The sequence below is a fragment of the Ambystoma mexicanum genome, chromosome 7q (genome assembly GCF_040938575.1).
Source record: "Ambystoma mexicanum isolate Mex_15411 chromosome 7q, UKY_AmexF1_1, whole genome shotgun sequence".
Classification (NCBI taxonomy): domain Eukaryota; kingdom Metazoa; phylum Chordata; class Amphibia; order Caudata; family Ambystomatidae; genus Ambystoma; species Ambystoma mexicanum.
In genome coordinates, this window is record NC_090941.1 from 800,422,296 (window position 1) to 800,446,018 (window position 23,723).

The 23,723-nt window shown below is 47.7% G+C and overlaps 1 protein-coding gene across 2 annotated transcripts in view; it reads right to left on the minus strand.

Annotated features, from left to right (window-relative positions):
- The window catches only part of YAP1 (Yes1 associated transcriptional regulator), a 538,742-nt gene that overhangs the window by 25,432 nt on the left and 489,587 nt on the right, over positions 1–23,723 (minus strand). For both annotated transcript variants that reach the window (XM_069639074.1, XM_069639075.1), the window contains exon 7: positions 21,070–21,182. In XM_069639074.1, the coding sequence (XP_069495175.1) occupies positions 21,070–21,182 (113 nt within the window). The remainder of the gene's footprint in view (positions 1–21,069; positions 21,183–23,723) is intronic.

The following is a 23,723-nucleotide window of genomic DNA, read 5'->3' on the forward strand; positions in this document are numbered from 1 at the left end:
CTTCTCCTGGGCCATCTCCGAGACCGGGCCTGAGAAGCTTCTGGAGTCCTCCGAAGTGTAGCTCGACGAAATCTTCACCCTTGAGGGGCGCAGACGAATCCGACACGGGTCCCCGTTGATCGGATGTAGGATCGGTGGAGCTTGAGGCTCTTTTGACCGAAAGAATCGAAGTTTTTGTGAAAAAAGCGCGAAAAATAGCACTAACGCTCGAGAGCAATAGCACGAGGATCCCAACACATGAACGTGCGGTAAAAATCTGAAGATGGCTGCCAGAGGCGGTGCTTAGGTAGAGGGCAGTCATTGGCTGTGGTCAGTATGACGCAGAGACCAGTGATTGGTTATTACTACGAAAGACAGATCAGAAACGAAACTGATACTGGTTTTTTCTTTACCGAGGATTCCCAGCCTGACGACGGGGAATATTCATGAGCATGTGAATCCATGCCAGACCCCATGCTGGAGAAATGTAGCTTCCTCCTGGAAGGACAAAGGAGGGGCACTGCCTGTGAGAGCAAGCTGGCTTGGCAGAACTGGAAAAACCAGAAATTCAACCTTGTGCTGGGGGAAAACCACACCCCTTTGGGGCCAGAACATAACTCTAAAAAGATGAATAACTCCTAGTACGGACTTGTGAAAATTATTTAAATGACACCATAATTCTTGTGATTTTTCTGCCCACATTTTAAGAGGTTTTTAGAACCGGTGGCATGTTCAGGGGGGTTTTAGCGGAAAAGAGGATATTACTCAAAATGTGTGCATGTGAAAAATCTGACACTTCATCAACTAATGTCCATACTCCTTGCGCACATGTGTGTAAATTTGGGTTAATGTCCGATATTGCAAACCAGTTAAAAAGTGCAAAATATTGCCATTTCTGAATGCAAGCCCCCAGGAAGAGCAGAGTTGGAACAGGGGATACCTCCAGTGATATGTGATGGGTGCATGTAATTTCAAACCACTGTGTAGCTATGAAATATGTATTTGGTTCAAATCTAGATTTGTGTGCAAGTTGACAGGAGGAGTGGACTTTCTGCAGGCTGTAAAATGACATCACTCTGACACAACTTAGCTCCCCCAATCAGGGGAGAAATGAAAGCTTGGCCAATGATAAGTGGAGAGGGGTAGGGTCTAGTGATGCTGCACACACACCCATAAAAAAAAAACACATAAAAGCAGACAGACAGGACAGATAGGGACCTTCAAATCCATTTGCAGCTGGAAGCTCTGCCGGGAAAATCCATACTTTACCTCCATCAATCTCCAGAGAAAGCTGTGCAGAAAGACCCAGAGAAAGCAGAGCAGTATCCAAAACCAGAGAGAGCTGACCCAGATCACTGTGAAGTGCAGAGACCAGAGTCCAGTCTAAAACCTGACCAGATCCGTGGCGAGGCCCATTTCACTCAAGAATATAGTGTGAGTACCTAGAAAACTGTGCAGAACCAATCTCTTAGTTAAAATAATATAATCCAAGCTATTTAATCTAAGTATAACTGCCTCCTAACTGTCACCTGTCATTTGCAAAGCTGTCACCTGTCATTTTCTAGTTGCAAGCTGCACTTGTCTTTTTGAACTTTAAAATTTCAAATCTGAAAAACGACCTTTATTTAATCGCTCATATCTCCGTGACCGTTTGTGCTAGAGACTTGCAGTAACTTTCCTCAGAAAGCTTAGAATCGTGGCTTTCCTACGAACCTGGAACCGCATTCCTACCCCCTATAGTTTTGCCGTAATCATGAAAAACGCATTCGTGAATTTGCCGCGATTTGAAAATTTCTCCACTTGCAAAAAGATAGCTGCTTTTGCTTTCCTCTGAAAAAAATCGTTTGCCTCATAAAAACTATCCCTGCATCACTGCTAGAGTGAGCCTGAGCTAATATTAACTAGATACCACTCACCTGAACCTCTAGAGGGAATTAAAAGCATTTTAGCATATTTTTTTCTACATTGCCAGCACATTTAAAAGCATTTGGGCCTGTGTTTTCAACGTCTGTAGTCTAAGTTGCTGGGTGAACTGAATTACGTTTGAATTGCATTTCTGAGAATTGTGTGCCTTCCTTCCCTTCCCTTGCATTGCATAAAAGGGGGGGTGAATTGTCCAAGAAAGTGATTACATTGTCTTTTGCTGAAATCCTATCAAGTTATTTTCTGTACTGCATTTCATTCCACATTGCATCCATTGGAAACCATAAGAGTATTGTTGCTATCTTATCCATTTCATGTCAACTCCTTAGTGATTATAAAGAAGTGTGCTAGTGCCAGATTCTCCGTTGTTAATCTTTATCATATCAGATTAAGTGTGCTATTCAATTATTAATTTATTCTAAAGTGTGATATATATACCTATTGTTTAAACTATCAATTAAACCTTTTAACTTGCAAAACAGAACTACTTCTTGGCTCAGTGGGGTCAGGAGGATTCCAAGAGAGGGGTGTTATATAGGGGTAGTCATCCAGAACGCATGAACTGGACATAAAGATATATCAATAAGGGTTTTCATTCAGTATTCTAGACTAGGCGTTGACTTGGCTGTAGTGCTGAATTGAATCCTCTTACAAATTGGGGGCTCGTCCGGGATGTTTGGGTTAGATCTACCATTTGTGCAGATTAATACAGCGTGCCAGCTGACCAGATACACATATCCGGTCGGATCACCACGCTGTGTTACGCTGTAAAGCACTCCTCAAAGGAACGCTCTTAGGAAAAGGTCTGTTTTAAAAAAAATAAAATACAAACTTCTGTAAGTCAGGACAGAGACCAATCTCTAGAATGACGACCTTAGTAGACATGAAAATAGCCAGAGAGCACCTCTTACATAAACTATTTGTGAGAGGTGAATGGACTGAACAGGGCCAGGATGCCTGGTTGCAGGCCATCACGCGACAGGTCACTGAAACAGGGTCAGACCTATGGAGAGATCAGGGTCCATTACATGTGGCCCTGAGTGAACTATATATGGCTCATAAAGCCAAAGATGAACACAATAAGATTGCCAGGATAGCAGCATACCTGTACCTATATATGGGAGACATGCAGGATAAATGCACTGAAAGCCAAGATCTGGCAAATAGGCAACAGATGGCAGTAGAGAAGGCCCGATCTGATCTGGCCTCTTCTGAGCAGAGGCTGCAGAGGATCCAGGAGTCAGAAAATGATAGTAGGCAATATATCATTAAAATAAAAGAGGATATGGGCATCCTACAACAGGAAAAGACAGACCAGGATACCAGATTTCTGGCCCTGCAGAATGAGCACCAAGACAGTTTGGACTCCTTACTGCAGAACCAGAAAAAGTTGGAGCAACAGATCAATTTCAACAGGGCATGCGCGGAGCAGGTAGTCACCCTGCAAAGCCAGCTAGATAGAGAGAAAGAGGAGAGCAATAAACTGAGTCTGAAAGACCTGGATACCCAGGCAGAGTTTGATGAGGAGCGCCAAAAAGCTGGTGCCTTTCAACGACAGAGGGACGACCTGGCAGCACAGATGCAGGCTCTCAGTCAGGAAAGAGACACTATAGGCCAGGAAGTCTGCCACTTAAAAAAGGAAATTGAAGAAAATCACCTGGCCCTCCAGGGGCTGGGTGACCTCCAAAAAGAAAACCAGAACTTGGTAGAGCACACCAGAAGGGTGGAAGATGCTCTGGCAAGAAAGGAGCAGGCCAGTAGGGATGGGACTCAGGAGGTAAACCACCTGCAGCAAAGACTGGCCCAGTTCTCCAGGACCAACCAGGAAGCACAGAGGGAAAATGAGGCCCTCTGTCAACACAATGATAGGCTCCAACAACAGGTAGCGATGCAGGAGAGACTGATAGAGTCTAGTAAGGCCTTGACTGAGGAACTGAAGGCGCGGGCTCTTGCATTGCAACAGGGAGCAGGGGCGGATAGAGATGAGGTTCGCTGGGAGAGGGAGACTCATGAGCATAACCTCAGGAGCCCTAACACCAGGGGCCTTCATCTCTCCCAGTCCCTGGACTCTACCACCCCCATGTCCCCTGGCGCACATGAGCACAGGGCCACAGGGATGGCAGATTACTATCCAGCTAAAAGTATGGGGCTCATAGGCCAGTACCACTCAGGAATGGAGGGGTGGGCATCCGGGTATGGGCACCCAAGTACAGTACAGTTCAGTGGGGAACCCCAGGAGAGTAGGCCCCTTAAGGGCATCCTGAAAACCTCTGCCCAGTTAGGTCAGTGGGGGGGGGGTACCCAGCAAATCCTGGCCGCAAGGAGGGATCTGAAGACTCCTCTGAGCACCACAGGAAACAGGAGACCAGGTCCCCACATTCTGCCAGCCATTCCCAGGCTCGCAGAATCCGGGAAAACCTGGAAGATCTGACGGGAACCTCTGGGAGCAGTGCCTCTGAATCAGAGGATGAATGGACAAGGGTTACCCGAACCAAAAAGGCCAATAAGGCAAAAAGGGCCTTGCTTAAGGACCCCTTAAAGCAGATTAAGGCGATCAGGAGCGTCATCACACCTTACCATAAGAACGCTAAGTATTCTGTTTGGGAGCACTTAGAGTTGTTTGAGCAAATGATGGAGACTTTCCATTTGAAGGACAGCCAAAGCTGTATTCAATATGTAAAGTGGACCTTCTCCCCGGAATACTCCAGTTTCTTTGCGGGGCTGGAGGACCAAAATCATTTAAGATGGTCCACCTATAAGGCGGCCATCTTGAAACATTTTTCCATTCATAGAAATCCTCAAGAGGCTCGCAAGGCAGCCTACAATTTGCAATGTGGGGAGGATCAGGCCACACAAGAATTTGTGCAAGAACTGAAACGTGCTTTTGCGCAGACCACTAGAAGGGTGCGCACAGACAGTAGAGAATTCATTAATACATTTTTTCATGCCTTGCCCAAATACATAATGACCCAGCTCGTGAGGGATTTTCACGAGAAAAGATCTTTAGACTGGGTCATTGAACAGGCTACCCGGATCTATGAGGTGCAGAAACCGGTAGATGGCAAAAGTAATGCCCAGAAAAACCCCAAAGCCAACAGCACCCCTGCTGCTGCCAATGTGGCAGAGGTAAAGGTCACCCCCGTTTTAGAGTTGGAGATGGGGGGGCCTAAAAACCTATCTGCACCTAATAATGCTAGGCCCAGAAGGTCCTCGGGCCAGGCACAGACAGGGAGCCAGGGAGGCAGCCCCACAAATGGGGTCCCTCGCTCTCCTGACTATGTAAGTCCCCGTTACAAGGGAAATCGACCCATCCTGGGTTATGTGTGGACTCCTCCAGCCCAAGGGGGGGGATCCAGCCAAGCACCTAGCCCAGGGAACTTCCCTCCTAACTTCCCACCGGAGGGCAGAAATTCTCCAAATCCTGGGCAGAACTTTTTCCCCAGGTATCCACCCAATTTCCAACCCCAAAATCATCCATCCTTCTTTCCCCAATTCCCTGAGCCCAGACAACCTAATCCGGGAGAGGGGAGGCCAAGGGTGGAGGGGTACCCAAATCTTCCCAATCCGGGGTATTACCAGAGAAGGGATAGTTGCCCTTCCCGGGATCAGCCCAGGGGAGAAAACAGGGCCCCGTATCAGCCTGGGCGGGTGTCCCAGTTAGAGCGCCAGGTTCAAAACATGGCGCGGGATCTGGGTCACATACTGAGGCCTCAGCAGAACATTCAGATCGGCGTGCCGGCGCAGAACGCACCCAACTCTGGACCTGGTGCTCCAGAACAATGACGGGGGCAGCACCCCGATAACACACCGGTTCCCAGGGAGGAGGCACAAAGGGAAGGGGGGTGTAAAGCCTTGGAGGAAGCTTCCTTCCTCACCTGTAAACAGCCCCTGGAAACCCAGGAACCGGAAACAAAATCTCTTGCCCCTGAAAGTCTGCCTCCTAAGGAGCAGAGGGGGGTAGGAGAAACAAAAGACCCAAACAGACTCAGTTTGAGGAGGAGGTACAGATCTTCCAATTTGAGGGAGAGGGATCCTCAGAGGATCCTGGGAAAAGGATCTTCTCCTTCAGAGAGGGGGGAACTCCTCCCAAAGAAAAATGGGTCCCTAGGGATGCAAATCCAGACTGGGGAGATGTGGAGACTGAGCTACCGCCGCCCACCATCTCATCCCAGAACCAACAGCAAGAAAATCCCCTGGTTCAAACCCATCCTGGTGACTGCCTCCAAAAAGGGGGGGGCGGCCCGGAACCGGAGCCAGGGGAACCCACAATGGCTCTGATCTCCAGTTGCCAACTTTTTCTTTCAGATTCCCAAGGCTCTCAACAGAATTCTGCCCAAATCTCTTCGCTAGCGATGTCCAAAACCAGAGTTAGCCCACCAGTTGTCCAAAAATGTGCATTATCTGTGCCCCCTTGAGGAGAAGGAGGGAAGATACTATGCCCCGGTACAAGTACAGGGGCAGGGTACAATTTTGGCGCTGGTGGACACTGGATCTCAAGCTACCCTTCTGTCCAGAAGGGCCTTTGACGAACTGAATGCAGGAAGGGGAGAGAATTACCAAATTCCTCTCACCTCTCTTCCTGGACAACTGCAGAACTTTGACGGGAAGGAAATTCCCGTTCAGGGGACTGCAGACTTGGACATTAAGATCGGGCGACACAAGTTGAAACACCCGGTCATAGTTGTGACTCCAGAGGGCACCCCTTGTTTACTGGGGAATGACCTCCTGAGGAGGTTGTCACCCTTAATAGATTGCGTAAACAAGGTCCTCTGGACCCAGACTAGCCGACCAATAAAATTAAAACAGATTGTCAACCATGTTAGTTTAAACGGCACCTGCCACATGGTTGAACAAAAATCTGACCAAGTAGAATTTCACTTCCAGAACAGCCAAATTCCTGACGTGACAGTAATAGCAGTAGGACAACAGACTGGTGATGGAGGGTCCTCTCTATTTCTGAAAATCAACCCTCCTTCTAGCCTAAAGTGGTATTCCACGCTGGAAGGAAATACTCTGAAATTCTATACTAATCCACAATCAGAAACTCCCACTCCTATAGTCCAGAAAGATGTGAAATCAGCTCAGAGCCTGGCTGATATTCAGCAAATTGGAGAGCAGTTGTTCATCCCTGTCCAATTAAATGATGGGAAGGACTCTGTTCTCGCTCGAGTGTGTGAACAACGGTAAGAGCTTCATCAGCGAAGCCATGTTCCGCCAACTCCCAAAAGATCCAGCCATTCCCACATTCAAACTGATAGACAAATGGGAAATGGACCTGGAAGCGCCTAATTCCAAACATCTCCTGCCAAGCAGGTGTATGCTCAAAATCTCCATTGGCAACAAGAGCATAGTCCATAATTGTTGGGTCGTGCGAGTCGTCCCTGCCGCCTTTTACTTAGGCAGTGACATTCTCAATCGCTTCGCCATTAGTTTGGACCTAATAAACTTCAAAGCTTGGTCCCGATTAGCGGATAATCCCATGGGCTTTGATGATCCAGAAAAAGCATTTAGGTCAGCTCAATTGCTACCTTATGCAGTTGAAATTCAGATCAAAGAGGAAGTCACCATCCCAGAAAGGACCCGACAATTCTCCCTGGAAGTGAAAGTTAAAAGAGGACAATATTTGCAAAACCCTGATGCTTACATACATCTAAATGCTTCTCTCCAACAGCAAGGGTTGGGGGTAAACCCAACACCATTAGTCAACATAGAACATGACACCATTCCAATAGAGGTGGATAACAGCGACTTAAAGAGTATTACTCTAGCCGCAGGCACCATTATTGGAATGGCGGTTGGTGACCGACATTTCTCCATTGATCTCGGAAATGAACTGTTAGGGCCAATCCCCAAGGACTGCTTTGACAGTGACAGTGATGACAATACAACACCAGACAGGATTTTTACCCGGCATGGGGGGAACTTCCTGGTGCACACTTCTTGCCCTTATGGGTAAGGAAGATGTGACTTGTGACTTCAGGAGGGATGAGGTGATTTTCCAGGTCCATGAGGGCTGCCTTTCCCACCTGAAGCCTCCAGCCCAAATCAGCACTCTGACCAGGGACTTCTCCACCCAGCTGGAGGAGGCCGCTGAAATAGCCAAACCAGAAGTCTTTCCAGGCTTCAGGCAGATGGTGGAAGAGAGAGTCAACCTAGCTGATGCCTGTGTGACTCTGGAACAAAAGCAAAAGTTGAAACAAGTTTTCTTGGATTTCCAAGATCTCTTTGCGGTAGACTCATATGACTGTGGCCGCACTGACATCCACACAACAACAATCCCCACGGACCCTGGCATGACTCCAGTGTTTGTGAAGCAATATCGCTTGCCTCTCGCATCAATGGAGTCCCTTACTGAAATAATTAAGATCCTTGAGTCCCGGGGAATAATCCGTCCAGTCCACAGCACTTTCAATAATCCGGTGCTGGGAATATTGAAGCCAAACGGCCAGTGGAGACTCTGCGCCGACCTCAGGGAGCTCAACAAACGGGTCCATACTTCCCGATGGCCTCTGCCCTACATTGACCAAGGGCTGGCCCAGATCCAGGGGTCACAGGTATTCACTGCAATAGACCTGACCAACGGATACTGGACCGTGCCGGTCAGTAGGGAGGACCAATACAAGCTGGCTTTTACCTTTGGGGGCCAGCAGTATACATGGACCCGGACTCCCTTCGGATACCTTAACTCCGGTAATGAGTTCAATATTTTCCTACATAAGGCCATGCCCGACCTGGGTGCGAGGGGTAACCTGGCTTATGTAGATGATGTCCTCATCAAAAGTTCATCTGTGGAGGAACACATAGCGGAGATCCATTATGTTCTGACACAGTTGAGGGCCGCCGGAGCAAAACTTTCCTTTCAGAAAGCACAGTGGTGTAGAACCCGTGTTAATTTCTTGGGGCATGAGATTACTCCTCAGGGTCTCTGTCCCCAGGAAAAGAAAGTGGAAGCCCTCCAAAAATTGAAAGACCCCACAACTCTGCGGGAACTAAGGAGCCTCCTTGGACTGACTAATTACAGCAGAAAGTTCATTGAGGGCTACGCAGAGATCACCAGACCCCTGATTCATCTCCTGAAGGGGGGGTCAAGTGGGAATGGGGTCCAGAACAAGCCGAGGCAGTAAGACAACTCAAAAGAAGCCTCTCACAAGCGCCTTGCCTAGCTTACCCTGTCAGAAACAAGGAGTTCTTCCTGGAGACGGGGTTCTCTAATACGTGCTTGACGGCAGTATTATACCAAAAGCATGACAAGGTCAATAAAGTAATCTCCTATGCGAGCAAAACTTAATCCTCTGTGGAGGAAAAATTCAACGATTGTGAGAAGGCATTCCTGGCAACGGTGTGGGCATTGAAGAATTACCGCCCGTTTATCCATGGGGAACACATCATAGTGGAGACTCCACACCAGCCTCTGCAATATCTCCAAAGTGACAGAATCCGGGCCGGAAATGTGAGTAATTCCCGAATTACTTCCTGGATTCTGTCAATGCAAGGCTTTCCTGTGGAGGTCAGATATGGCCAAAACAAGAAGAGTCTCCTCGCGCAAGGTCTGGCTGACTTGCATGATTGTGCCAGAGAAAACTGTCTCGAGGACGAAAGTCTAAAAATCAAGGACAACACGGAGGCATTTCCATCTGGGAAGCAGGTGAGTGCCGTCTCCGTTTTTTTGCTTCATTTGGAGTTTTAAATTGTGTAAAAGTGCTTGCAGGCCTGTGGGCCTTGATCCTCGATCCCCTGTGTCCCCTTCCTGGTTTCCCCTCTCACTCCCGCCTCCCGGCCCGCCCCCCCCCATCCCATTGGCAACTTGGCTTCCATTGCATGGGTCTAGCAACCCGAAAGCAGCCACCTGCTCCCATTTCCATCTGGGAAGCAGGTGAGTGCTGCCTCAGTTTGTTTGCTCCATTTGGAGTTTTAAATTGTCCGTTTGGAGTTTTAAATTTTGTTAAAGTGCTTGCAGGTCCGTGGGCCTTGATCCTCGATCCCCTGTGTCCCCTTCCTGGTTTGCCTGGCCCGCCCTCTGCCTCCCATTGGCCACTTGGCTTCCATTGCATGGGTCTAGCAACCCGATAGCGGCCACCTGCTCCCATTTCCATCTGGTAAACAGGTGAGTGCTGCCTCTGTTTTTTGCTCCATTTGGAGTTTTAAATTGTGATAAATGTTTGCATTCCCGTGGGCCTTGATCCTCGATCCCCTGTGTCCCCTTCCTGGTTCCCCTCTCCCTCCCGCCTCCCTGAACGCCCTCCCCTCCCATTGGCCACTTTGCTTCCATTGCCTGGGTCTAGCAACCCGATAGCAGCCACCTGCTCCCATTTCCATCTGGGAAGCAGGTGAGTGCTGCCTCCGTTTTTTTGCTCCATTTGGAGTTTAAAATTGTGCAAAAATGCTTGCAGGCCTGTGGACCTTGATCCTCGATCCCCTGTGTGCCCTTTCTGGTTCCCCTGTCCCTGCCGCCTCCCTGCCCGCCCTGCGTCTCCCATTGGCCACTTTGCTTCCATTGCCTGGGTCTAGCAACCCGATAGCAGCCACCTGCTCCCATTTCCATCTGGGAAGCAGGTGAGTGCTGCCTCCGTTTTTTTTGCTCCATTTGGAGTTGTAAATTGTGTAAAAATGCTTGCAGGCCTGTGGCCCTTGATCCTCGATCCCCTGTGACCCCCTTCCTGGTTTCCCCTCTCGGCCCACCCTCCCCCTCCCATTGGCAACTTGGCTTCCATTGCATGGGTCTAGCGACCCGATAGCAGCCACCAGCTCCCATTTCCATCTGGGAAGCCGGTGAGTGCTGCCTCAGTTTGTATGCTCCATTTGGAGTTTTAAATTGTCCGTTTGGAGTTTTAAATTGTGTAAAAGTGCTTGCAGGTCCGTGGGCCTTGATCCTCGATCCCCTGTGTCCTCTTCCCGGTTTGCCTGGCCCCCCCTCTGCCTCCCATTGGCCACTTGGCTTCCAATGCATGGGTCTAGCAACCCGATAGCAGCCACCTGCTCCCATTTCCACCTGGGAAACAGGTGAGTGCTGCCTCTGTTTTTTGCTCCATTTGGAGTTTTAAATTGTCCGTTTGGAGTTTTAAATTGTGTAAAAGTGCTTGCAGGCCTGTGGGCCTTGATCCTCGATCCCCTGTTTCCCCTTCCTGGTTTCCCCTCTCACTCCCGCCTCCCGGCCCGCCCTCCCCATCTCATTGGCAACTTGGCTTCCATTGCATGGGTCTAGCAAACCGAAAGCAGCCACCTGCTCCCATTTCCATCTGGGAAGCAGGTGAGTGCTGCCTCAGTTTGTTTGCTCCATTTGGAGTTTTAAATTGTCCGTTTGGAGTTTTAAATTGTGTTAAAGTGCTTGCAGGTCCGTGGGCCTTGATCCTCGATCCCCTGTGTCCCCTTCCTGGTTTGCCTGGCCCGCCCTCTGCCTCCCGTTGGCCACTTTGCTTGACCTATCCGCTGCCTTTGACACAATCAATCACTCAATCCTCCTAGACCGCCTCCACTCCCTAGGAATCCGTGGAACCGCTCTTAAATGGATAGCCTCTTTCCTCAAAGACAGGCACCAAATAACTACACTCTCCGGCTTTACCTCCCAAGCTCGACCAGTCGACACGGGAGTCCCTCAAGGAGCATGGCTATCTGCCCTGCTGTTCAATCTCTACCTGATCACCCTCCCGCCAATAATTCGCTCACACAACATCATATGTTACAACTACGCCGACGACACCCAACTAATCTTAAAATTCCTGAACTCGAAACCCAACTCCCGACCCGACCTGGCAGCCTGCCTCCTTAACATTGACCGCTGGATGACCCAAAGCCACCTCCTGCTAAACCCCGCCAAAACAGAAATCATGGTGTGCGGCAACTCCGATCTTCTTCCGCACCCTCTTCCCTGGCCACCCGCCATGGGCAACTCACCGACACCCTCCAAACACAGTGAAAAATCTTGGATGCACCCTAGACTCCGGCCTAACACTCTCGCGCCAAGTCAATAATGTCTCAAAGTCCTGCCACTACCACCTTAAAACCCTCAGGCGCATCTTTCCATACCTCTCATTTCCGAACAGAGTCTCTGCCGTCCAATCAATCGTTATATCCAGACTGGACTACGGAAACCCCCTATACCTCGGAATCCATGCCTACCAGCTGAATAAACTCCAAAGAGCACAAAACGCGGCAGCCAAAATGCTACTTGCGCTAGGTCCAAGAGACCACGTATCCCCAGCCCTCAAGACACTGCACTGGCTTCCAGTAGCCCGTAGGGTGGCTTTCAAAACCTTATGCCTCACCCATCGAGCACTGCATAAAACTGGACCTCAATATCTTCAAGAAAAACTAATACCATATCATCCCTCTCGCACCCTAAGATCAAGCTCAGCCGGCCTCCTAACTATTCCTAAGACAAACTCAATCAGGATAGGCGGAACATCATTCTCAGCCCAAGCTCCAACCCTGTGGAGCTCCAACCCTGTGGAGCTCGCTCCCACCCCACATCCGCCTAACTGAAGACTTAACGTCCTTCCGCAAACTACTGAAAACCTGGCTCTTCCCCTAAAACCAACCGGCTTCCAAACTAGCACCATCACACCAACCTATCGAGGGGATGAGTGTTGAGGGCGGATGAGTGTTGAGGGCGGATGAGTGTTGAGGGCGGATGAGTGTTGAGGGCGGATGAGTGTTGAGGGCGGATGAGTGTTGAGGGCGGATGAGTGTTGAGGGCGGATGAGGGCGGATGAGTGTTGAGGGCGGATGAGTGTTGAGGGCGGATGAGGGCGGATGAGTGTTGAGGGCGGATGAGTGCTGAGGGCGGATGAGTGCTGAGGGCGGCCGGGTGCGCAGGGCGGCCGGGTGTAGTGAGTGAAGACGTGTGTGGCGAGAAGACGCTGTGTGGCGAGAGGACGTGTTGTGGCGAGAGGACGTGTTGTGGCGAGAGGACGTGTTGTGGCGAGAGGACGTGTTGTGGCGAGAGGACGTGTTGTGGCGAGAGGACGTGTTGTGGCGTGAGGACGTGTGTGGCGAGAGGACGGGTGGAGGGCCGACGAGTGTTGAGGGCGGATGAGTGTTGAGGGCGGATGAGTGTTGAGGGCGGATGAGTGTTGAGGGCGGATGAGGGCGGATGAGTGTTGAGGGCGGATGAGTGCTGAGGGCGGCCGGGTGCGGAGGGCGGCCGGGTGTAGTGAGTGAAGACGTGTGTGGCGAGAAGACGCTGTGTGGCGAGAGGACGTGTTGTGGCGAGAGGACGTGTTGTGGCGAGAGGACGTGTTGTGGCGAGAGGACGTGTTGTGGCGAGAGGACGTGTTGTGGCGAGAGGACGTGTTGTGGCGTGAGGACGTGTGTGGCGAGAGGACGGGTGGAGGGCCGACGAATGTGCAGAACGGACGAATTGCTTAACTGCATGACGTCCATATTATACCTAGAATGCATGGATCCTTTAAAAGATCATACCTCATATCACACCCCACGCTTACTCTCTCCTTACACCACCACCCAACTAGAACACAGAGATACTATGACACCATTCGGTATAACTGTTCTCATATCAACATCTGACGCCGCTCACTCCACATCACTCTATGTAATCACTGCTGGTCTCGCACCCCCAGCCAGGCGTTCTCCTCAGGCCTTACGCTGCCACTCTCGGTCTGGATAATTCCTGCCAGATTCGAACACATACTCCTGACCTCTCAGCCACCACACCTACCGCTATGAAGCAGCTTCCACAGGAATGTTCGCACCAGCTGCACACATACCAGATGCGCACTCGCACCTATTGGACCCTCTCTCCTCCCTCTACTGACAAGAACTTCGGTTCCCAAGGGCGTTCAACCTACCAGCGCCTTCAGACCATACCAATGGTATATAAGGCGCTATATAAGTGCAAAATAACATAACATAACATACCTTAATTCCCCACACAAAGTCTTTGAAGAGGGCAAGTGTGAGGGAATGCCCACTGTCTACGTGGATGGATGCTCTTACCATGTTGACAACGACGGGGAGAAAGAACTGGTGGCCGGCGTAGGGAATGCATGGGTGAATGAGTCCCCAGAACCCTCCGCTGGATACAAAATTGGTCCCCGAAGTAGTCAGGTGGCAGAATTGATGGCTGTGCATCAGGCCATCCTCACTGCTGTCCAGCATCAACTCCACGAACTGGTCATAATCACAGATTCGGATTATGTACGGAACGGGTTCGTGGAGCACCTGGTTAATTGGAAAGCCAGAGGCATGTTATGTGCTAACAACAAACCCTTGAAACATGGGAAGTTGATCCAAAACATTGATGATCTGGTCACCTCGAATGAGATGACCATCTATTGGAAAAAGATCAAGGGTCATTCCAAAGTAGAGGGACCAGACAAAACTGGAAATGACTTAGCTGATCAGCTGGCCAAAACCGGGGCCATCCAAGGGGATCTAATTGAGATTGAGTCCCTGTTGGGGGAAATCCAGGTCACTGCTATCACTAGGTCCCAGACAAATGCTCACAACGACCTTTCAATTGCACAATGGAGTAAGGAGACCCCTGATGCTGATTTGATTACCGCTCAGAAGGGGGATCCAATAATTGGTAAATTTTACCGGCACCTTGAGGACCCTGAGAACTTTCCCCTGACGGATACCAATTACATTGGGAAAGAGGACCAAAGAGTGTTGATGAAATGTCCAAAAATGTTCCGGATCCAAGACGGTTTGCTGGTAAGGAAATCCAAAGCTGGCCACGATCAGTGGGTGGTTCCTACCTCATTCCGAGGCCTGATGTTAAGTCACGCCCATGATGCGGCCACCGCCGGTCATAGGGGTTTCACACAACATTGGAAATCTTAAGAGAGGTTGCATACTGGCCACACATGGGGCAGGACCTCGACCAATACTTGAAGGGGTGTCTTGTGTGTGCACAATTTCAGCCATCATCCCTCACGCACCGTGCGCCTCTCCAAAAGAGGGGGATGACACTGCCATGGTCAGATTTACAAATCGACTTTGTAGGCCCCGTGATTCGCTCTGCTAGGGGGAATAAGTACATGTTGACTGTGACATGCTTGTTTACCAAGTGGGTGGAATGTCTCCCAGCCCCAAATTGCAAGGCAGAAACTGCAGCTGCCCTGATGATTAACCACATCTTTTCCCGATTTGGTCTACCTCAAAGGATTGAGTCAGACAGAGGTAGCCACTTCACCAGTGAAGTAATGACAAAGATGTGGGAGATACTGGGGGTCAAAAGGAAGTTGCATATTGCTTACAGGCCAGCTTCTTCTGGGGCAGTAGAGAGATATAACCGAACCATTGTGAGAATATTAAAGAAGTTTGTGGCAGATTCTGGGCCAAGTTGGGATATCCGATTACCTCTGGTCCTAATGGCCATCAGATCTACCCCTTCATCTGCAACCAAAATGTCACCATTAGAGTTGATGACTGGGCGCAAGATGGTGCTTCCTCAGCATTTGCTCTACAGGACCCAAGAGCAGACACTGATGAATGCCTCCACTACTTATGAGTATGTGGAGAATTTAAGGAAACACCTTCAACATGCTTTTGCTTATGCTCAGCGGAATCTAGAAAGATCAGCTGATAGCATGAAGACCCACTATGACCTGAAGACTTCCAGGAAGGAATATCAGGTGGGGGACCGGGTCTATCTATACAACTTCCAAAGAAACCAGGCAAAACAGCGGAAATTTTTGCCTACGTGGAAGGGACCCTTTGAGATCGACAAGATCTCCCCTGTGGCCTACAAAATCCACATCCCCAAAGGTCCTTTGGCAGCGGGGGAAGACAAGTGGGTCCACATAAACCAGTTGAAATGTTGCCATCCCAGGCACACTCTGCAACAACTGGAGGAATCCTCTGGAATCCTAGCGGGTACTGTCTCAGACTAATTCAGTTCCAACCATAAAACATACCACACCTAGTCTCTGAAATATTGTGATTTGCATGAAACTGTCTCTTAGTTATACTGTTTTTTTTTCAAAATAAGAATGTAATGTTTCGTTATGATGAAATGCATATGCTGCCCCACTATCTCAAAAGTGGTGGAAAAACGTCTATGAATAGGTATTGCCGCTCTTCCTTTGTCGTCCTAGGAGAAAGAAAACCTTGAGACGGGCCAAGGAGGACGATCCGGAGACCGGGAACGAAGATCCAATGGGCCCAGTGTACCGCCCAATATTCCCATCAGGACCGGCGAGGAGAACCGATCGATCCGACCGGATGGAGAAAAAGATGCTGAACTGTGCCATCTATTGGAAGAAGATGAGGAAACATCCCAGGTCTTGCGAGTCCCATCAGTGAAACAGAATGGCCATCGCAAGAGGGGGGCTTGTGGGATGTTTTTATCCACGCATCCAAGCCCTACCTCAAAACTTTGCAGTACTGACATGGAAAACATCATGATGGCCAGAGCTTCCCAGAAAATGCACAGGGAAATGCATGAAGAATAGGCTGCCACTCATTTTTGCCGATGTTATGGGCACAGAAGGACACTGCCTAAAACTACCAGTGGACTGCCCACACAGTAGTCTGAAACCATTGGGAGTGGCAATGCTGATTGCCAAAAGCAAACCCATAACTGTTGGGAATTCATTTTCTTAAATCCCAAAAAGGGGTGCAGTACCAGTAGTCACCACTATCCAAAAGCCGGCGTTTTAAAACAACACCGGATTTTACTTTTTGTAGAAAACTGAATAAATGAACCCAAAACATGCCAAAGAAAGACATTTTAAGAGGTGGATCCTATGTAAAGTTATATTCTGAAGTGACTTGAAGGTTTATAACAAGACTGGCTGAGCTGTGGATTTCAGCAGTTTAAGTAAATTTGGACTGAAAGACACTACAAATCTAAATGTTTAAAAGAAATGAGTGACCTACTTTGAGTGTCACATAGGTTGCAATTGTTAAATGTCATAGTTTTAAACTTAGAATCAGCATCCTAGCTGCATATGTAAAAAAATGTCTTGACTTAAACTGGGGAACAGAAATGATATGTAGCTAAAAACTGGCTTAAAGAGATTCCAATTTTGCCTGGCAACTACCCCCCCCATCAGGAGTGAAACTTGAGTCACAGCTGTGTTCCCAGGCCTATCTGCCTTTTGCTGGCCACACTAAGGATATGCCATCTCTCTGATAATTGAATTAAGGGGAGCCCCCACAGAATACAGGAGCTCTGAACAAAGCCCTGTCCTGACCCAGGCAGATGGTTTATTGCAGATGTCGTAAATGTAGCTTCCTCCTGGAAGGACAAAGGAGGGGCACTGCCTGTGAGAGCAAGCTGGCTTGGCAGAACTGGAAAAACCAGAAATTCAACCTTGTGCTGGGGGAAAACCACACCCCTTTGGGGCCAGAACATAACTCTAAAAAGATGAATAACTCCTAGTACGGACTTGTGAAAATTATTTAAATGACACCATAATTCTTGTGATTTTTCTGCCCACATTTTAAGAGGTTTTTAGAACCGGTGGCATGTTCAGGGGGGTTTTAGCGGAAAAGAGGATATTACTCAAAATGTGTGCATGTGAAAAATGTGACACTTCATCAACTAATGTCCATACTCCTTGCGCACATGTGTGTAAATTTGGGTTAATGTCCGATATTGCAAACCAGTTAAAAAGTGCAAAATATTGCCATTTCTGAATGCAAGCCCCCAGGAAGAGCAGAGTTGGAACAGGGGATACCTCCAGTGATATGTGATGGGTGCATGTAATTTCAAACCACTGTGTAGCTATGAAATATGTATTTGGTTCAAATCTAGATTTGTGTGCAAGTTGACAGGAGGAGTGGACTTTCTGCAGGCTGTAAAATGACATCACTCTGACACAACTTAGCTCCCCCAATCAGGGGAGAAATGAAAGCTTGGCCAATGATAAGTGGAGAGGGGTAGGGTCTAGTGATGCTGCACACACACCCATAAAAAAACACATAAAAGCAGACAGACAGGACAGATAGGGACCTTCAAATCCATTTGCAGCTGGAAGCTCTGCCGGGAAAATCCATACTTTACCTCCATCAATCTCCAGAGAAAGCTGTGCAGAAAGACCCAGAGAAAGCAGAGCAGTATCCAAAACCAGAGAGAGCTGACCCAGATCACTGTGAAGTGCAGAGACCAGAGTCCAGTCTAAAACCTGACCAGATCCATGGCGAGGCCCATTTCACTCAAGAATATAGTGTGAGTACCTAGAAAACTGTGCAGAACCAATCTCTTAGTTAAACTAATATAATCCAAGCTATTTAATCTAAGTAGAACTGCCTCCTAACTGTCACCTGTCATTTGCAAAGCTGTCACCTGTCATTTTCTAGTTGCAAGCTGCACTTGTCTTTTTGAACTTTAAAATTTCAAATCTGAAAAACGACCTTTATTTAATCGCTCATATCTCCGTGACCGTTTGTGCTAGAGACTTGCAGTAACTTTCCCCAGAAAGCTTAGAATCGTGGCTTTCCTACGAACCTAGAACCGCATTCCTACCCCCTATCGTTTTGCCGTAATCATGAAAAACGCATTCGCGAATTTGCCGCGATTTGAAAATTTCTCCACTTGCAAAAAGATAGCTGCTTTTGCTTTCCTCTGAAAAAAATCGTTTGCCTCATAAAAACTATCCCTGCATCACTGCTAGAGTGAGCCTGAGCTAATATTAACTAGATACCACTCACCTGAACCTCCAGAGGGAATTAAAAGCATTTTAGCATATTTTCTTCTACATTGCCAGCACATTTAAAAGCATTTGGGCCTGTGTTTTCAACGTCTGTAGTCTAAGTTGCTGGGTGAACTGAATTACGTTTGAATTGCATTTCTGAGAATTGTGTGCCTTCCTTCCCTTTCCTTGCATTGCATAAAAGGGGGGGTGAATTGTCCAAGAAAGTGATTACATTGTCTTTTGCTGAAATCCTATCAAGTTATTTTCTGTACTGCATTTCATTCCACATTGCATCCATTGGAAACCATAAGAGTATTGTTGCTATCTTATCCATTTCATGTCAACTCCTTAGTGATTATAAAGAAGTGTGCTAGTGCCAGATTCTCCGTTGTTAATCTTTATCATATCAGATTAGAATAAATTAATAATTGAATAGCACACTTAAAGTGTGATATATATACCTATTTTTAAACTATCAATTAAACCTTTTAACTTGCAAAACAGAACTACTTCTTGGCTCAGTGGGGTCAGGAGGATTCCAAGAGAGGGGTGTTATATAGGGGTAGTCATCCAGAACGCATGAACTGGACATAAAGATATATCAATAAGGGTTTTCATTCAGTATTCTAGACAAGGCGTTGACTTGGCTGTAGTGCTGAATTGAATCCTCTTACAACCAACGGTCCAGGAGTTGCAGCAGGCGTCTCTTCCAAGTTCTTCTTTGGATTCCTTCGTCCAGTGGTCGGCTCTGCCTTCCAAGCCAAAAAGCCTCACCTTTTATGCAGGTTTCTCCCATTCATTCCAGCCTAGCTGTCAATCACACAGCAGGGTGGCTGTCCTTGCCGGACAGCCAGCCGGCCTATCACCTTTGGGTGCATTCCTGTAACCAAGGGGATTAAGCACAGGGAGTTTCGGACACCTCCCTCACTTCCTGCCCCTGCCAGACATACTCGAGCCAGAGGCGGGCTTCACTTGTGAATCCCACCAAAGAAAATGATCAAAGGGACCAACCCTGGTTTGGTGCGCAGAGTAAATCTCAAGAAGGACCTTTACAACAAGAAATGGCGAAAAAAGACGACCGGGCCATTTTGACAAAATGGGCACCCATGAGTGCTTTACTGCAGCTGCGAACGCAGCCCGCAGTAAAAACGCCCAATGGCAGTTAAAAGTAAACCACTGCCACCAGCCATTAATTGTAGAAAGAGTAACAAAAATGTTACATGAGAAACTAGACAAAGGGGATACTAAGTAACCCCTCCAGCACCCTATGGCAAGATAGTGTGTGATGGTTCTAGAAAGTTACACAATATAAGTAAAGTCAATTTCACTTCACTGCTCTTGGAAACCGTAGTTTCACCAAGAGAAGGTATTTAAACCTTGGGAAATCCCTGTGCCACTGCACTGAAGGTGCTGTGTCTCACAACGTAAAGATGATGCCTATGGAGTTTGTCGGACTCCAAAGTCAAAAGAAGCATGCAGTCCAAATCACAATAAAAATACATGAGAGGGTAAGAAAAAGGGCTCACACTCTGAATGTTAGAAGTCCAGCAAAAGAGCTGGGGGTCTCTAAGGTAGAAGGGAATTAGCACATTTCTAAGAATTCTCCCTAACAACTCCTTAAAGGGACACAAGCCGGCAGCTTGGGTCAGAGCTAGAGTTGACACCCTACATACCTATTGAAGCACTCCAGTCTCTCTGGAGCAACATTTCGGTTCAAGGTAAGTTATACCTTTAACCCCACAGTACCTTAGGTTAGAAGAAATGCTCATGGGAGTCAGAATTAAATTCTAATAGTCCAGCAAAAAGTGCCGGGGTGGGACTCACCAAGTGGGGAGAATATCGCACAAGATGGAAATTCTACCAAACACTAACCGCTACCCAACAGCCCTCTTTCAGTTCCACGAGAACCCATGGAGACCATGAAAATGATAGAAGTGTACAAATCAAAACAACTAATTTCCCTCATTAGTGAGCTGGCTTGGAAATAAAGATGCCAGTAAAAGGTTTGCTGTACCTGCTCACTTTGAGTCTGTAGGTAGGGGCACTGTACAACCGGCAGGCTTTACCTGCTTTTTCACTGAAGCACCAGCACCGTCATTCACGTTGCCAGTGCTTCATGGTTCCCCTTCCCATTGAGTCCTATGGAATGGGAACTTACTGTACCGCCGCCTGTGATATCCCAGTAGCTTCGGGAAGTCAGGCGGTAGAAACGGTAATACAGGGTTGCCGGCAAACCCCAGGCTACCGACAGATTTTACCATCAACCTCGTGATGAGGCCCAATATCACATAACAAAAAAAAGAAAAAAGCTAAGTCAAGCTCTGTAGTTAAGAAATTTTGAGCAAGCAACAAAAAGCCATGTAATTATAAAAAATGCCCGTGGACAGGCACATTATTGTGCATTTAACTGATCTGCTCTTACTTTTAATTAGTTGATGGTCAAACCAATGACAATTTTGAATGTCTGAGGACCACAGAACCACACACAGCTGTGTCAGATTGACTCACTCACTCAAATCATGCTAGTACCAATGGCAAATTATGTAGAACTTACTAAACCACTGACCTGTGTCCATTTCATCAACGCTGTTCAGAAAATCATCTGGTGTTCTGGGAACACTGTAACTGCTCATGCTCAGCCCACTGTCCGTGCTTTCCTCTCTTGAGTGATAAGTACCACTGTATGTTAAAAAGAATTAAATAATACATTAAAATGACAAAGGAAACCTTGAGAAAGCAATTACAGTCAGTTATTTCTCTTAAATTTCCAGAGGCAGAGGCGGGCTTCACTCGCGAATCCCGCCAAAGACTAAAGGAACAAAGGGACCAAACCTGGATTGGCACGCAGAGTAAATCTCAAGAAGGACCTTTCCAACAAGAAATGGTGAAAAAAGAATACCTGCACCATTTTGACAAAATGGGCACCCATGGGTGCTTTACTGCAGCTGCAATTGCAGCCCGCGGTACAAACACACAATGGTAGGAAAAAGTAAAACCATGCCATCAGCCATTAACTGTAGAAAGGGTAACAAAAATGTTACACGAGAAACTAGACAAAGGGGATACTAGGTAACCCCCTGCAGCACCCCATTGTAAGATAGTGTGTGCTGGGTCTAGAAAGTTACAAAATGTAAGTAAAGTCAATTTCACTTCACTGCTCTTGGAAACAGGTAAACCAAGAGATGGTATTTACACCTCTGGGAAATCTAAGAGACTTCCCTGTGCCACTGCACTGAAGGTGCTGTGTGTTACAATGTAAAGATGATGCCTGTGGAGTTTGTCAGACTTCAAAGTCAAAGAAACAGAGTCCAAATCACAGACAAATACACGAGAGAGTGGGAAAAAGGTCACTTTCTCCGGGTTAGAAATTAAAAGTCCTAAAATCCAGCAAAAAGAGCTGGGTGTCTCGAAGGTAGAAGGGAATTAGCACATTTCTGAGAATTTTCCATAACACAAACTTACCTTCAATGGCTGCTGGCAGTGAACCTTTTTATTAATTCGGTGCACCTTTATCGCGGGCTGTTTGTACTATGGGTGCTCATTTTACTAAAATTGCCCTGGTCTTGTTTTTTCACCATTTTAGTGTTTCTTGTCTTAGTGTTTTTCTTTGATCTTCGGCTGGAATCCTGTGGATTCCCCGCCCACCAACCATAGTGTCAGAAGCCCAAAACTCTACAGCACTTTGTATTCCAGCTTCACTGCGAGAATCCAGTTCCAACTGGAAGGCTGGGTGTCCTGAAAGGATTGCCAACCCCCCGCCCACCCAAGTTTGAATGTTGCAAGGCTGTTTGATTGGCTGGGTTCCTGCATAAAAGTCAGATGTTGGAAGCTGAAGAGGTAGTCGACCACTGGAACCAAAACCAAAGAGGAAGATGAAGAATTTGTGGCTGAAACTATTTCCAGCATCCGGAGAGCCTGCTGTGTAACCGGAGCCTGTTACCATTCCTTCCAATCGACCTGGGGACTTTGAAAACGGCACAGAGTCTAGCGAGACCCACTGGACTCAAGAAGACCTGCATTTTGAGCCATCCCAAGCCATGTTACAACCTTGCAGGGCTGCAATTCCCCAATACCCTGGGACCTGAAGCCATTGTGAGGTGCACAGTCTTCTGAATTCTGATCACGCTGAAATTTCGTGGGCAGCCTGCAGGATCTCCAGAGGCACGATACCAGTTCGAAAAAAGTCCCTTCACCAGAGTGCTGAACCTTGCAAACGACGAGAATCCGAACAGCCAGATTCTGTTTTCTTCTGTGCTCCTGAAAAAGGTGCCAAATCCACAGAGACGCATCCAGCCACGAGGAAAACCTTTCATAGAGCCTTCCCTGTGTTCTTTGGTGCAAAAGTCCTTCCAGTGTCCTGTCTTCTGGATGAAGGAATTCAACGACCAGGTTTTTGGCTGCAGATCCTGAAGTCGTCCTGCTGCTAAATCTTCTGTGCTGAGGTACTGTGCTGGCTTGAGTATTTACTTATATTAAGTCTCTTGTGTTAGGTAAGCTTTTCATAGTAATGGTAAATCTTCCAGACCTGTGCCAACCCCAGAACGGTTTTGCTTCACTGCTGGATTATTTTTCCTTATACTGTGAGTGGGAAACTTTTTCCACACATAATCTTTTACTCTTTTTATGGGTGTCATTTTTTAGCCTCTCCATAGTGTCTTTTTAAAGTTGTCCTCTTTGACAATAAGTGCCTGTTGTTGCTGGGTTGCCCCAAGGGCTCTCCTTTTGACTTTCTCTGGCTAACCAGCACACCCCACCTTATGTGGATAGCTGGGGGGGATACAAGGTATCCCCTTTCACACTAAAACTGTACCATTTCTGTTAAAGGGACAAGCTTACATTTAATGGCTGGTGGCAGTGATACCTTTTACTAATTCGGTGCACCTTTACCGCGGGCTGTGTTCACAGCTGCAGTAAAGGCACCCAACGGTGCTCATTTGTCCAAAATGGCCCTTGTCTTGTTTTTTCACCATTTTAGTGTTTCTTTTTCTTCCTTCTTACGTCCCCTGACATCCAGGGCAGTGTTAGGCAAAGTTTGAATGCATACCCTCTGAGACCACTACACACAACTATGACTACAGGTATAGGCAACCCAACCTTTGGTATAAGCTTGTACTACACAGTTTTGGTAGCGTGTTGAGCAGCCAGGCTTATCTCAAGAGGGGAAATGTGAGCTGTAGTGGAGTTACAAAGATTCACAGTTACAGGTATTCAAATAAACTC